We start from the raw sequence: 17369 nt of genomic DNA, 5'->3' as shown, positions 1-17369 counted from the left end.
ATTATATCAATAAGTTCTAAATCGTGATTTGATGTTAACAGAAACAGAGGGCGTCATCTAAGGAAGCAGTGTATCTATTTGAGATTAATTGTGAAAAAAGTGAAGTTTCGAAATATTATGATAATTTTCATTGGAAAACAAGAATCATTATAATAATGTTTATTGAAATGCAGATTAATTTCTGAAAACAAAATAATAATTATTTTTTGTACCATTTTGTTTATACAAAAACTTGATTTAAACCGACTTTTACACAATGTAATGAAATGAAATAAACTAATACATCTCCCCCCCCCAAAAAAAAAAGAAGAAAAAAAGAAAGAGAAGACACTACCCGTAACAACGTATTCATGTGTTTCGAAGTATGACGGAAAGGACTGAAAAGTTGCGATTGGAGTTTTAAAATCGAAAGAGGATAATTTACAATAAATGTTAGCAAGGGTTGTGTAAAAATCTTGTTTGGAAGGTTTTATTTATTACTGAAGACATATCTAAAGATAATTGAAAGTAAGTTTATTTTATACTAATTTATTCTCATCTTGTATTTACGTAAACTGTAATTTCTGATTTGTTATCATTTAATGTTATTTGATATATGTTAAAGTAAGACGTAAATGTATCGTTTCAGATGACTTGATACACAAGGTTTTGATGAATCATACATGTACTTATATTTAGAATAATTTTCCATTGAATGTTATTAATACAAAGTAATTTCTTTTACTGTTATATATATTGTGAAAATTTTATTCATTTTCTATATAATACTTGGCAATGTAATTAATGTTTAAGAAATGTATCTGTGTCTTTATTTTCTTTTTCTACTTTCTTTTTTTTGAAATCGAAATAGAAAGTAAAACTTGTGCGTACTTTAGACCTTTTTTAAACTTGTTCGATCAAATACTTTGGTAAAATACTTGCATCGTGTCGATATTTTAATGAATCAATTGATCTATTATTCATTTATGTTTCTTTTGCATTCTCTTAAGTGGTCATTGAAACACAGCTTACAACTTAAACCTATTGCATTTGATTTATTCTCAAATAAACAATCATCTGATCAGGCCTGTTTATCTGAACAATTTTGATAAGCCACCTTAAACTGATCTGTGGTACTAGAAGTAACCGGATAAAAGAATTACAGTTTCATCAATTTTATGCTTTTGAAGAGAGATTTTGGAATATCTTATCATATGGAGGGGAGTGACTTTAAGTTTGGTTACCTAAAGAAGATATTCCTGAGTAGTGTCATTTTATCAAACTTTTAAAGATGTACTTTGCTCATCCTTAAGTAAAGTATTTTAATCACAGAAAAGCAATTACATTCTTAATATGTGTAATTTGAATAAATGCCTAGCGGTCTATATATTGATATTAGGATAATCTATTGTGTAACATATCTACTTTGTTTGAAGTCAAAAGATGTTTAATAATTATTGTCTAATACCGAATTTGAGCACAGTATATCTTTAATGTCAATGTCAAGGCCAACTTTTACGCAAGTTTTATATTTGAATGCAACACACATAATTCTGACAAAATAATTCTTTCCTTATTGTGACAAGAATACTAGAAAATATTTAAATTTAACATTTCAGAATGTTTCAATCACCTGAATATAGTAACACATTGTCACTGAAGCTATCTGAGGTATTGGAGGATGTTGGTGTTAATGAAGAAATGGTGATGAAAAGAAGAAGAGTAAACATGCTGATGGCGAGTATTAATACTGTCACAGTTAGATCAACTTGTAAAAACGCAACTGTACATTACCTTGGAAGTCAGTCTGAAGGCACAACTACTATAGGACTTGATTCAGATTTTGACACGGTTATAGTACAGTATGATTTTAATGTGATGCAGGACTGGTCCGAATGGAAACAAAGTAAAATCAATCTTCTGATGATACAAAATGAAAATGTAACATCTGGATATTGTTTTCTACAACTACTTCGATCTGATTTACCTCTTTTTGAAACAAGCATTCCAAGTGAAGATTACATAAGAGATGGTGTTGGAAGGATATTGTTGAGAAATACATTATTGAGTGGCATTCGTGAAGATGCCGAGCGTCACGGGCCTTCTAATGCCGTACCTGGTGGTGAAGAATACACTGACACTGACATTGTGTATGCTTTTCCTTGTAATTCATGGCCGCAATCAGCATCGCAATTCTTAGAAAGACAAAGTATAGGAAGTTTGCTATCGCCAGCAATAAAAAGATATGTTGCTGACAATGAATGTTTTGTCGTTGGTGCTAGCAGTAAGATTAGTACTTACCCGGAACTAGAATGGAGAATATCAACATCATTAGGAGAAAGATGCTTAATGTTTTATCTTAATATAACACAATTACAGTGTTATGTTTTAATGAAAATGATCTTAAAAAGTTTTCTGGATCCTCGGAAGGAAAGTGCTATGTCTAGTTTTATGTGTAAAACTGCAATGTTACACTGTATAGAAAATGCAGAACCAAACATTTGGGAAAAGAAAAATCTGTTTACATGTTTAACATATTGCTTGCTTAAATTGCATTGCTATGTTGAAAACGAAACTTGCCCGCATTTCATCATTTCTGAAAACAATCTAATGGCCGGACAATTTACAAACGAAGAAAAACACAACCTGTTGCGGAAAATAGGCGACACAATACAAGATGATGCTAGATGTTTGCTTCGAATTACCATTGATGATCTGGGTTATAGACTACAGGTCAAACTCAACCAAATCCCTTTGATAGCCCATATGATCCTTCATTCTTGTGATATAAATGAAGAATGTTCGAGTGTGCTACTCCTAAATTTAGCGAAAGGGATAAGTAGAAGCCAGCTAGCAATTCTTGAATACACAATGCACTTGTCAAATAGTTACATAGAAAGTTCGAAACAGGTAATTATAAAACTAGCAAACTACAGCGTTTTTGGAAACAGACTGGAACAGTTTGCAAGCTGTTGTCTGATGCAAGTTCTTTTTTCAACACTTGGTTCTATTATTATCTCTTCAAGTATTTCACAGAATAATCAAGTTCCGTATTCATCACTTATGTATCTCTCATTAGGTTTGGACTCAGATGTCACATCTGGTCGACTGAAACTAGCATCTGTATTCTACTGTGTAGGTGATATGGATAGAACAGAGTTCATTCTGAGACAAACGGAAAGTCGGTACAACTCTGATGTGGTTGAAGCCGTATGTAGCTGTTGGCCTTGTCCATGGAAAAGTCGGTCGTCTGCAGAATTTAAAAGAACATGTTGCGAACAGAATGAAAATTGCATATTCCATGTCGTATCATTTTGTGTTAGATTCTTGCAGACAGAAGTCAACTGTGTTCCTCATGAACTACAGTATGAAATGATGAGATCTACAAGAGATGACATGCTACACAGAAGTAGAGAAGAAAGACAATGGATGAATTATGCTGTAGTTGACTCCCTGCCTTATCTCTACTTTTTACAGTACAAGACATACGGTCAGCTCCATAGATACCAGGATCAACAACGAGCACTGAATAACCTCATGAGAATTATCGTGCAAGGTGGTAACTTTGGTCACAGGGAAACAACTCTGAATTTGCTTGGTCAGTGCATGGAACAGGAAAACAAGTACAATGAAGCATTGCAGTGTTACATGCTTTCTATTCAACAAAGAGAAAGAAACAATGCAGCAAAAATTCATATCTGTCGTTTACTTGCAAAGTGTGTTTCCCAAATGTAACGGATTAACTTTCTTTCTACCGTCTTCTGTACATGTAGTCGATTTTGACTATAACAGATCTAGATCTTACATGGACAGTGATATGGTGGGTCTTTCGGATGAGACAAATATCAAATACAAAGGCAATTATAACTATTTCTGAATGTTGTTTATAAATTTTGGAGAAAAATGAAACTTTACTATTGTTGTTTTGTTGCAAATGAAATAACTTAGTTTTCTACTGTTAAATAATGTCTAGCTTGTTAAAAAAAGATAAAATTTAAGAAATGTATGCTTTATTGTTTTTTTATGACATATTAAAGTATTGATGATTCCAAAATAAGACAAGTGAGATAAAATTCAACTTATTTTATACTGATTTTATACTCCTGGCGGTAAACCGGTAACGGGCATAAGTAATAAGAATTTTATGGAGGTGCCCAATAAATAGGGGTTTGGGGAATCATATAATTTATTTAAAAGAACATTTCTTTACAATTTATTAAACATCAATGAGATGGGACGAATAGGTCCCTGCATAAGCAAAGAGAGCCCAGTGCAATAGTAAGACATACTATATCTATAGTCGGTTATTTTTAACAGTACAAAACATAAGCTAGTATCCAATATGAACAAAAGATTAAATAAATAAATGAGAAACAAAAATAAACAAACAATTGTTATGAAAGTAAACATACATATATTGTCATATTGTCATTGGCAATGAATCAACACATTTAAAGATCCTGTATGTTGTAATCGAGGTTGTTACCACACTTTTATATATGTATATAATTATGCTTATAAAACAATTTTCAAACATCGAAGAATAAGTAAAATATGTACTGCGAATATTTGCGCACATTATATGTAATCATTAAAATATATGCATTCATTTCGTATGAAAAATTTGACTTAAACTTTATAGAAAATAAATTTCTTATTACCTCTTTTATTTGCATGAAATGTTAAATTCTGTAATATCTTTATAAATAATGCTTTTTGGAACTTACAATATTGATAAATCTTAATTTGAACATCATATCTATGATATAAAACCATAAAAAATGTGTAACATGACTTTTAAGATGTAAATGAAAAAATACAGCCCCTGTATAATGAAGTTGGGTTAACGGGGTTTTACATATATACATAGCACATACTTAAAGGAAAAGATAACTTTTTAACTAATTGACAAGAAAACAGGAATTAAGACAGTGGAAACTACCGGAAATAAATCAAGCTATGAAACAGAAATTGGTGAACATTTTAATACAATACATGATACATGATATATGACGCTTACTGGACAGATGTGAAAGTATTAACAGCCTAGCTGTGATAGAATAATTGAATGCCATCATTGCCGTAGTTAATATCTTTGTTGTGATTTTTTTTTTAGATTACGATTCAACTATGTATCGTCAAACATGGACACAATATAAACTAAACTATTTTCATAAAGATATTTAAACAGCCAGAATTGCATGGGACGTTTAACTTTACTTTCCTTATTAGATATCTATATGTGTGCTCCTTTAAAAATAAAGCACAAGTAGGCCTATCGGACACAAAAACATCAAGCTTAACATTCTATAACCTTTAAACAGTAGGATTAGTGCCGTGTAAAAAGTTGTCCCGTACTTCACTTCAGTGTTGTTATATTTTTCTGGTCTTTCGGGATCATTGATGCCAGCACTATTAAGTGTTAAGAATTGAGTAACCGAAGTCTGCAATTTTCATGTAAAGGTAAACAATATTTATAAACTGTTCGATAAATTGTTAGGATCCGTCTTTAAAAATGGGGTTGAAGTGGAAGGATAATTGTGATTGTGGTACATTGTTGATTCCTCCGACAGTCATTACATTGAGAAAGAAGAAGATATCCTTGGTACCGTAAAATTATGATGTTTAAATTTAAGTCACACAATAATTCCATCCTTGGAGAAAGCCTACAATGTGCTCAAAGAAGATGTAGATTAAGAAATCTCATACGACGGAAAAATTGAGCTAATCAAAAAAAATATATGGTAAATCATGCCTTGATGTTTGGATTCAACTACATAATATAAACAGTGATATAATTATTATATAAAATCAAGCTAAGACTATAATTAACATATGTACAAAGTTGGTATTCAAACATCAATATTTCTAGTAGACTTTCACTTTACAAATACGAGTTAAAATCAGAAAAATATTTAAGCGTTATAAAAAGATATTTAAAGGATAACTCGACAAAAATTCAGACTGTCAGCTAATAATCTGAACATACAAAAAAGAAAGCACGGTAATATTCCAAGAGAAGATTAGTAGTGACGGAATTCTTCGTTATACTTGGTAACAGTAGAATATCATTTCTAATCAATATGCCCAAAATTTAACCATTTTTTGTAGATGGCCTATAATGCAGAAACACTTGTGTCAAGTAAAACTATGAATAATTATTTGTTCTATGTATTATGTAAACTTATTTATTATTAAGGGAGATAAGCACAACAATTTTATGCATAATGCTTGCAACAGTTATATATCATCTTAGTAAAGTAATATTCTTCGTATGACTAACTCCTTCACGACAAAGTATTCTCGAATAATAAATACATGTACATTTTGTTTTGTTTCTTATTTAGATTTCAATTGAATTCTAGACGAAGCATACTACTTTAATTGTATTTGTTTTAAATCTTGATTGCTGTTTAAATAAAAATTTTAGGTAGTAGCAACTCTTTTATGATGAAACAGTCCATTCAGCCCTAAATATGCTTCACCAAAACTACAATTCAACAAGGTTTTTCAAATACAAAGAACTAAATTCACCATCTTTACGTTCCAATGGTACAGAATGCTTTGATTTTTGATGTTCGATTCAGAGTTTACAACAAAAAAACAAAACAAAAAAAAACAAAACAAACTAATTATAATTATAATAATAATAAGAATGAGAAAACACCATTCCATTGTTGACACTTCACTTCGGAAGAACCGAAAGAGTGATTAAGTTTATCGTATACCTCCGGAAAATAACAGGCACGTGAAAACTACAAAACAAAGAACAGGCACGGCAAAATCTGCCGAAAGATTTTGTAAATGGAGTATAAGCCGAAATTTTTTTGTACATATTGCATATTTTGTAGTTTATATTGAAGCATAAATTTGACATTTGTATACATGGGGAAATGAATGCAATAAGATACATGTACAATGCTATTTTTAGGGTAGGTGCGGACATGAACAATGTACGTTAGACTGATGTTCAAAACAGAGTATATTAAGTTGTATTTATATATATGATACTTTTATGTGGAATTGGCAAGTATACAATATATTTGGATTTTATGGTGTTTGACCTCCACACCCTTAGTGTAGGTGTACAAAACTCAAAACTCAAGATCACAATGCTGGGATATATATAAAACATCGCTTCATTGTAAGCAAATTCCGACAGGCTTTCTTTTCGACCTTTGTTTGTTTTGGGTTTTACGTCACATCGACACAAAATAGGTCATATCGCGACGCTCTAGCTTTACTGGTGGAGGAAGACCTCATATGCCCTTACGTGCATTTAATAAATTTCAGGCACGAACGGGCACCTGAGTAGAACCACCGACGTTCCGTAAGCTAGCTTTTCGACCTCACCAGTATATCCAGGACCAGTGCATAATCGGTCAAGTTTGATATGCTTAGAAATTCCAAAGGAAAATACATTTGTTCTATAGATTATATCCGCATACTTGCACCTTTTCGGGGAAGACTCACTATATGAACTAAAATTCATTTAAGTAATGACTTCCCCTTGATTTTGTGCGACATTCTAAAATTTAACAGTTTTGATACATTTTATTTTACAAATATATGGCAGGATATTTATTTTAAACTACTGCAGTTTAATATTAAGAATATCATCTATTTGCTTGAGGTAATATTCAGAGAATGACTTTCAATATCAAGATTTACATCCCTCTGATTGGGTTAACCTCAAAAGACTGGCATTCAATATCACAAGTTACTTCCCTTTGATTGGGTATATTAATAACAAGTTACTTCCCTTTGATTGTTTAGCTTATTGGTTACTTAAGACAACTACTCAATTTATATACTATCCCTTTGCCCCCTTAGCGCCTTTTGCAATCAGGTGAGGTAACTCTCATTCAACTGTTATAGGAGATGTTTTTCAATGATGCTTTATATCCTTACTTTTCTGATATTTGGTCACAATATTGTGCAAAAAGGAAAGGAAATACCGAATGGTGTTTTATTTTTGATGTTTAGGTAAACATAAACAATAAATCTCATCAAGTATAAAACTTACACATCATGTTTTATCATATTCATAAATGCATCATTCTTAGCATATATATTATGTTTATATAATATTTATCATACACATGTTTATTGTATTCATATTTATTTAATGCATTATGTTTATCATATACATGAAAAGGTCAAGATATGTTATGATTAAAGAAAAATAGGTAATAAATATGTCAAGATAGATTATGAGTTAAGTCAAGAATGTTTCTTTTTTATGCTGTGCAAATATCAATGTTATTGCCCTATCAGTTCGGTAATGGAAAAGTGTGAAGGGTATTAAAATGTTGTTTGAACAACTTTCTTTTGTGTCTAGTTTATAGCTCATTGTAAATAGTACTCTAAATCTGAAATGAAAGGCCATTTATTCTTCAAATAAAATGTCTTCAGTTTGTTTTATTGCATTTTTACCATTCTTTATATTTTTTATAAGCTTTGTAAAATAGAGAGAAATAATAATCCCTAAAGAAAGCACAACACGTCAAAATTGAAAATGTTGCAGGCTCGGTTTGATTGAGCCTGTTCATGGACGGTACTGTCAAGTGCAAACAACCGTCCACGCCCCCTAGCATCGGCTTAAGAAGAATTCAACATTTAACATGAACTGGTAACATTTAGAATTTTGAAACATCCGCAGATTTGTTCATATGGCGGTTATCATGGAATCTTCAATGCGACACGTTAGTGCTATTCCATGTAAAGCGGCATATGGTCCCCAAGTAAAAAAAAATGCATGTGCCCTAAACGAGAAAACAATGGGCCGAACTAAATAAAATGGAATTTTGGAAGGTAAGTCTAGTAGTGTATGTTGGAAGTTTTCAACAAAATATTGAATTGGTCTGAATGTTAAACGTTTTTATATGACAGTATAATAAATTAAATATTAATTTCACCATAATATAATAAACTTGATTGATTTGTTAAACATGTGTAACATCATAAACGTAATATGTAAATGATAAACATGATGTGTATGATAAAGATAGTAAACATAATAATGTTTCTTGACATATTCATATTCTATCTTGACTTATTCATAACCTATCTCTACTTATTCATAATCTATCTTGACATATTTATAACCTTTATAGACTTGTACATAATCATTAACAATCTAATTAAACATTTGAGCTTTATTAAAGTAATTCAGACAATACTGGGTTTTCTGTGATATTTTTTATACTAAAAATACTTTAAAATAAATGTTTAATAGTGATCTCAAATTATATGATTGTGTACTGGAAATTAAGTAAAGGCTAAGTTTGAGAAAGTATACACAAATTACAATATATTACAAAAAGAAGAGAACGTTACATTTCTCATTTTTTCATGTAATAAATATTACATGACAAAAATGAGTCAAAACATGTTGCAAAGTTAAATAGGGTATATATACTTTGACATGCGTTTATAATCTTGAGACCATTTAGTAGTTTTTGTTAACATTGCTTTTTATAAATCCATTAACAATAACATAATAAAGCAAATAGATACGAGTTAACTACCGATTCTACTACACACATTTTTAACAAGTATGATAAGTATGTCAGTAGATAGCTCTATACTTCCTAATTTGACCCTTTTAAACACAACTTGCTAGGCAGTATTCTTAAGTGAAATTATATATATAATTATAGTATTATGCTTATAAAACATTTTTCAAACATCGAAGAATATGTTAAATATTTACTGCAAATATATGTACATATTATATGTAATCCTTAATATTTATGCATTCATTTTTTATTGAACAATTTGACTTAGACTTTATAGAAAATAATTTTTTATTACCTCCCTTCATTTACATGAAATGTTAAATTCGACAATATCTTTATAAATAATGCTTTTTGGAGCTTACAAAATTGATAAATCTTAATTTGAGCATCATTTTTATGATATAAAGCCATAAACAATTATGTTACAGGACATTTAAATACATAATCATTTATTAAAAAAGGGTTTTTTTTTAAAATAAAAAAAATGTTTCTATTTTCAGTTAAATCTCCAATATTCAATAATAAAATAGTATAGTAATGGAAAGATTTCAAAATGTAGTCAATTATAACAATACAATTTAGAGTGGTAATTGATGAAATAAAGGTTATATACAGGGGCGTAACTGAGCTTTTTGATATGCACTTATTAACTAGGAGGGTTCGGGGGCATGCAACCCCGAGAAAATTTTTGAAAAAGGAAGCGATATATTGGCATTTCGTGACTATCTAGAGGCTATATTGACAACATATTGGTGATGATTTCAAGCTCTTTTTATTAATTTTAAAATATGTAAAATGAACAAGTACGTTATATATCTACCATAAAACTTTTTTATATTTATATTTGATTTTTTTTGCAGGACATATTTGTTATTTTGCGTCCTTCAAACTGATATTTAGCAACAAAAAGGAAAAAAAACAAAAACAAAAAAACAAAAAAACAGAAAGAAACAAAAAACAAACGCCAGACGTCTGTTTCGTTGGTATGCAAAGTTGTCTAATCGGCAATTAGTACCAAGAAGACATCCAACCAAAACCAAAATAGGACGCAAAAGGGCCAATATGGGAAATAATCATCATTGTGTGATCAAATTATATTTTTTTATTGAACTGGTAAAATTATCCTTACATCACAATCATAAACAAACTGGTCCTTCCAAGTCTTGATGTCCAGCATATAGAATGTTTTCTCTATTTTATGACATGTACAAACTAATATGCATTTTCCGAAAAGTTAAAACATAACATTTTGATATTTGATTTGGTGCCCTATCTGAAATTATACATCGCTCACTCATCGGAGTTACCTGGATAGAACTATCTATTTTAACAGTTAAAGATATACTTAACAGGTATTTTGATAAAACTATGCAGACATTCATGAAATCAAGTAAATTCCAAAACAATTTGTCTCATTTGAATTAGAGAATATACTACAAACTTTTAAGTAAGCTGCATTCCCTATTACAGGTTAAATAAATTTGGTATTTTCTTAAACCAAGATCTGACCAATTAGTAGAGTGCTCCATTTTCTCTCAGTGCAGGATACTATGATAGAAGCAAAGTAGGAAAAGGACATAAGGGCACAAAATAACCATGAACTACTTTCCGGTGTCAAACCTTTATTTACCATAATTTGAATAATCAAAATTATAACCTCGGTTTTGTTCCATTCTAAATCGTTTTTATAATAGTCTGGTTACATGTCATTAATTTTGACCTTTCACATTAAACTATTTTGACTTGTTTATATTAAACTATCTATACTTATTCATATAAATCAATCTTAACTTATTCATATTTATCTACCTTAACTTATTCATATTAAACCATTTAAACTTATTCATATTAAACTATCTTTACTTATTCATATAAATATATCTTGACTTATTCATATTAATCTACCTTGAATTACTCTTATTAATCTATATTGACATATTCATATTACTCTATCTTGACTTATTTTTATTAATTTACATGGACTTATTCATATCAATTTATCTTGACTTATTCATATTTATCAATCTTGACTTATTCATATTTATCAATCTTGACTTATTCATAATAATTTATCTTGTCTCATTCATATTTTTATATCTTGATTTAATCATGTTACCATACTTTGACATTCATATTAATCTTTGACATCATTCATATTAATCTATCTTGACTTATTCATATTAATTCATCTTGACTTATTCATAATCTATCTTGACTTATTTAATGATTAATTAATCATTAACGATCATGCATACCCGCATGAAAACATAATAGGATATAATCTAATTAGCATTTGAGTTTTATTAAAAAGTTCTTCATCAAATACTGTGTTTTCTATTATAATTATATATTATATAATTATAATAGATTTCTGTTAATTAAAAGTTTAACAATTGCAAATTTTAACATTGTTTTAAAGGAATGAGAATAAAACACGTATTTACAAAAAAATAAGAACATTACTAGATATCGTGTTTAAATTCAACTTATTGTCTCTTTTGAAAACATTTTATGTAATCTCTGTGCTCCATATCTTGAAATGTTGAATTGTATTGTGCATTATGCATTGTATTTACATGCTTTGCGCAATAAACTTTTAATTTGAATTGAAAAATACATGGAAAATGGTCAATTTTTTTTATCGTAACAACTGCTATTTATAAATCCAATATCAATATGTATCACAATAGATACCAGTTATAACTACCTTCTATACAAGCATATTATTTAAGAATAATATAATAAACCTGTCGCTGGATTGATCAATACTCCCTAATTTTAAACACAACTAGATAGACGGTAATGCGTAGTTGTTCATGTTTTAAATTTAAAAAAATAATCCAGGCACATTCCAGTATGGACTTCAGTGCTTCATTTACGCAGGACTCTGATGAAGTTCAGGAACTGTTTTGTGAACATTGTGATAAACAGGACAAGCAATACGTTCCTGCTGAGGGATTTTGTGAGGAATGTTTCGTGTACTTGTGTGGTATATGTCTGAAGTTCCATAAAAGATATATGCTCTCCCATAGTATCAAAGATAAGGATAATATGCCACAGGATTTCTGTCAAGAGAAATGTTCTGTTCATCAAGATGAATTAGTCAAGTTCTTTTGTCAAACTTGCAAAATATTTGCCTGTACTGAATGCAAGACTCAAAACCATGGGAGCTGTATAACGGTCAGTCATATTCCAGCTCTCGTTCCCGGGATTGAAAACAGTCAAGAGATCAAAGAACTTAATGAAAATCTTGATGAGTTAATGGAAGATTTGGAAAATACAGACGAACACATGAACATAAGCATGGAGGAGGTTGCTTCACAAGAAACAATGATATTAGGTACAGTTATGAAAAAGAAAACAGAAATACTGTTAGCGTTTGTAAAACATAAGGAAGAAGTAATTCAACACTTAGGAAAGAGAATAGAAGAAACAGTAAAAATACTTAAACAAGAGAAAAAAGAGAAAATTGAAAAATTAAGTGAAAATCAAAGGAAATTAGAAAAGTTATTAAATGATGAGGAAAATGAAATAAAGAAGAAAATTGAAATCATAAAAAAGAACGATGAGAAGATTTTGAAAACAATTGCTGAAGAAACATTAAAAATGAGAACAAAACTAAACACCATATCAGCAGAGTTGGTTAATCATCAAAAAAGAGATCGAAGATGTCAACTGTTTGTTGCTATGAAGAAGGGAGAAGAAATCATTGAACAATTAAAACCAGATGCAGATAAACTAAGTAAAAACATTTCAATTCATTATTACAAGGTTGAATGCACCGCTTCTGTACAGAATATAACAGATTTACAACACTGTGATAAATTTTTCACTTTTCAAGAAATACATGAGTCTGAAGTACAAAGAACTGCAAGGTATAACACAGATATTAAAGGCACATTTGACTCCTGGTCATCTTTATGCTTATTATCAGAAAACTGTCTTCTGATAAGTAACTATAAATCTTCAAACCTTGCTATATTCAAGGATATGTCAGTCAACACTTCATCATATGATACAATAGACCTGTCTTTTAACCCTTGGGCTGTTGCTAAAGTTGACAATTACAAAGCTGTTGTCACATTTCCTAAATTTGGATTAATAAGACTGATAACATTCTCTAAGTGCATGACAGTGACCAACACTGAAGATATAAAAGTAGGAGAGCTGTGCTGTGGTGTTGCCTATAGTAACAACAAGCTTTTAGTATCTTACATAACCAATCCATCTGCAGTGAAGATACTTGACATGTCTGGTAAAGTACTGAAAATATTTGATAGAGATCATCATGGGAAATGTCTGTTTGTTCATCCTCATTACATAACAATCAGCGCAGACAGCATGATTATATATGTATCTGACTTTAAGGAAAACTGTGTATTAGGTTTAACTTTTGATGGGGATGTAAAGGCCATTTACAATGATGGTCAGCTGGAAAGTCCATATCAGCTGACTGTAGATCAGTATGGAAAAGTGTTTGTATGCGGAGTTCAGTCACACAATATACATCAATTATCACCTGACCTGACCATGGCGAAGATACTGCTGGGTATAGACCAAGGAATAATGTGTCCATCAGGTTTGGCATACTGCCGGAATAAAAACAGATTGAATTTGAGTCAATGTGCTGATAACATTAAAGTGTATGATTTAATAATGGGATACATGTAAAACATTTCTTATCATTTCAGATCTGCATTGCATGATTTTTTTTATCTGGAATAATTCTGAAAAATATTTATCACAATTTATTGATATACTTAATAATTGTCATGACAATATAAAATTTACATATTGTTTTTCTAAAGAAACAATACCATTTTTAGATTTTAACATTGTAAAAGGGTAATAATGGCACTCTGCATGGTAGTGTTCATGAAATAGATACTTACAGTTTTCAGTATATAGATCTTTCATCATGTCACCCTATTTCTTGCAACTGGGTATTCCGTTTAGTCAAGCTTGACGCTATAGGCCAGAACTTCAGTTGACGAAGGTTTTTAGAACGGAATTGGTCAAAAAACAGTGATTATTTTGAAGCCCGTAATTATCCTGCAAATATTCAAATGAAACATTTAAAAAGGCGGTTTCTTTAACAATGCAAGGGGCTCTTTCAACTTATGAAAAATAGGAATACAGTAATTCCATTTGTGAGGACCGACAATCCATCCTTGCCTAATATTGGTAAAATATTAAACCAATACTGGAATTTTTATAACTATTCTGAACATGAGAGTGCTAGTTAACTGCATACTTATAAACCTATCATTGCATATACACGACCAAAGAATATTCAAGATATATTAATTACTTCACTTTAAACTGAAGAGTGTACCTCAAATTTGCAGAGTATCAAAATGTAACGTCGCTGTACCCATTTTTTAAAAGTCGATAAATCTAATTCATTTACAAGTACTAGCAACTCATCTGAATGTCATGTTATTCAGGTGATGTTATATACATGATTACATGTAAAAATGTTTAAAACAATATGTTAGACAACTAGTCAAAAATGTTCCCAACGAATGAATAGTCACATATTTGATATTAACTATTGTCCTGAAACAACTACAAGCGTTCATGGACTAAAAGAAAAGATGTACTAGCCATACAGGCGACCAAGGCTGTAAATGTTATTTCTTACCAGAAACATTTTGGTTATTTTAAAGTTAATGATGCTTTCAAACTATTCTATGCTATGGTTAAACCCATTTTGACATACTCATCAGAGATTTGAGGATATAACACATGTCGACAGATCGAAAATGTGCATATATCATTTTGCAAAAGGATAGCATGTTTAAATCAAAACGTTGCAAGTTTCTCCGCCCTTAGTGAATGCTGACGCCTTCCAATTAGTGTAACATACATGTCTGAATGTGTAAAGCACTGGCTTAAATTAACGGAAATGCCACAGTATTTAGGACCCGAGTCTCAGACTACTGTAGACAAGCGATAATGTCTGACATTAATTCATCGCCAAAAGCGATCATTTACAGAATTCATAAAATGTCTATTTCTGACGAATGTTATTTTTACTGAGTATGCCTTATGCATATAAACGCACATTAGCAAATTTTAGATGCAGTGGCCATGACTTGAAAATTGAAACAGGAAGGCACTTGAATATTGACAGAGTTTAAATTTTGTTCATTTTGTCTTAAACGTAATGTGTATGTTGTGGAATATGAAGTTCATTTTTGATTGACAGCTGTACAACGACCTTAGACACAAACACTTAAAACGTTTGTAATTGGAATGTGATTGTAAACAGTAATCGACGCTTTAATACTATATAATGTCAGACAAAACGAAAGACAATATTAAAAATTGGCAAAATTTATCTATGAAGCAAATAATTTAAGAAAACTTAAGAAAATAACTGAACAAATTTAAACACGTATATTGTAATGTTTTTAATTAATATTTATGTGCTATGAATTTCAGTTACTCCATTTGTTAAACCTTTATGTTTAAATAACGTATCTAAATTAAAAGTTACATCTTAAACACTGATATCAATAATCATATTGGCATTTGTACATTATATGTTTTATTAAAACTGCATTTATTTCAACTTAAATATTCAATATTACCATTATACTAATTAGCTGTAAATATACTCATATGTCTACTATATATACATGTATATATTTATATCTCACTCTATGTTAAATTGAAAATCTGATTGTATTTTGGACTGAAGGCCTTATATTACGAATAAACGCATTGTCATTGTTCTGAACTTTTTAATAACCTAGGACATAATATCCAGGATTTCTGTTTTAATCGTTTTGAAATAGACGCATCATTGCTGCGGAATAACACGATTTAATATGCAAGTCGTCAATAAAAATGCAGGTACATAAAACATTTATATACATCTGCTTTACATTTAAGGACAATTTTAAATTTCTTGCTTTCTTGCAAAACATTTTTATTTACATTTTCTTCAAATGGAAAGACAATGATTTTTTTATCTCCTTTAAAATAAAAGATTTTTCAACTGTCTGGGTTTCCCGAATTTAAATGGAACCGGGCTAAAAAAAATCAGCTAAACTTTCTTACCAAAGAAACTGATTTGCTTTTACAGACCATCTGTGGGACCCACTGCTTCGTTGACTGTTAAAAAATCTGATTTCTTTTCAAATTTGTTTTGAAGAAATGTATCTTTAATTATAAATATCTTGTTATGTTTATTTCTTTTGAGACGATTTGAAAAGTACTGTGAAGACATAGTTCTGGCTTAAAAAATCTACGATAGCCGCCTTTTATATAGTAAAGCGAGATAACACATGCGCTTTTTATTTTGGTCAGGTTTGGTATCGGGTATGATGCCTTTAATGTCTTATATTATATTTTCATGCTCAGATTTGATGTTTTATTGTTGTTCATAAATTTTGCTTATTTAAGTTTATGAAATCGGGATACAAATTTTCATACGTTTTTTCAAAGTTACGTTCATGAAATTGGGATAAACCATAACCAGCTTCAAATCACAGTATATTATAAATAAGACACATGGTGCCGAATTCCTAAACAATTCCAATGACTTAACCGTCCTGTAACAGTATAAACCGAGTACTATATAAAAACGGACGTAACGCCTCCTCTTCAAATTAAACAACTGCGCAGGTCTAAACAGATATTCATGCAGGTAGCATTTTATTCGGTTCTGTTAAAGGTATGCAGTGCACAGCTTACTATTAATTCGCAGCCATTTTACGCGTAAGTAAACTTCGCTTAATATGCATATTGTTATGGAAAAGACTTTTTTTTAAGAGACTTCCTGGATATAACATTTGGATACATTATCACAAAATCGAATGAATTCCAAAGTTCTGTTGAAATATCTTTCTCTATATAGCT

The 17369-nt window shown here is 30.3% G+C and overlaps 2 protein-coding genes across 2 annotated transcripts; both read left to right on the top strand.

Annotated features, from left to right (window-relative positions):
* Window positions 1-368: 368 nt before the first annotated feature.
* On the top strand, window positions 369-3969 carry LOC132749206 (uncharacterized). Its single transcript, XM_060738922.1, has 2 exons — window positions 369-507; window positions 1599-3969. Exon 2 carries the CDS (start codon window positions 1600-1602, stop codon window positions 3712-3714), a length of 2115 nt encoding a protein of 704 aa, XP_060594905.1. The 5' UTR covers window positions 369-507; window position 1599; the 3' UTR covers window positions 3715-3969.
* Window positions 3970-12318: 8349 nt separating this feature from the next.
* On the top strand, window positions 12319-14762 carry LOC132749202 (uncharacterized). The gene has a single exon (XM_060738919.1). It carries the CDS (start codon window positions 12357-12359, stop codon window positions 14169-14171), a length of 1815 nt encoding a protein of 604 aa, XP_060594902.1. The 5' UTR covers window positions 12319-12356; the 3' UTR covers window positions 14172-14762.
* The last annotated feature ends 2607 nt before the right edge of the window (window positions 14763-17369 follow it).

Source organism: Ruditapes philippinarum, unplaced genomic scaffold (genome assembly GCF_026571515.1).
Source record: "Ruditapes philippinarum isolate M1 unplaced genomic scaffold, ASM2657151v2 ctg10760_1_1_1_1, whole genome shotgun sequence".
Taxonomy (NCBI): domain Eukaryota; kingdom Metazoa; phylum Mollusca; class Bivalvia; order Venerida; family Veneridae; genus Ruditapes; species Ruditapes philippinarum.
This window is presented reverse-complemented; position numbering and strand designations above follow the sequence as displayed.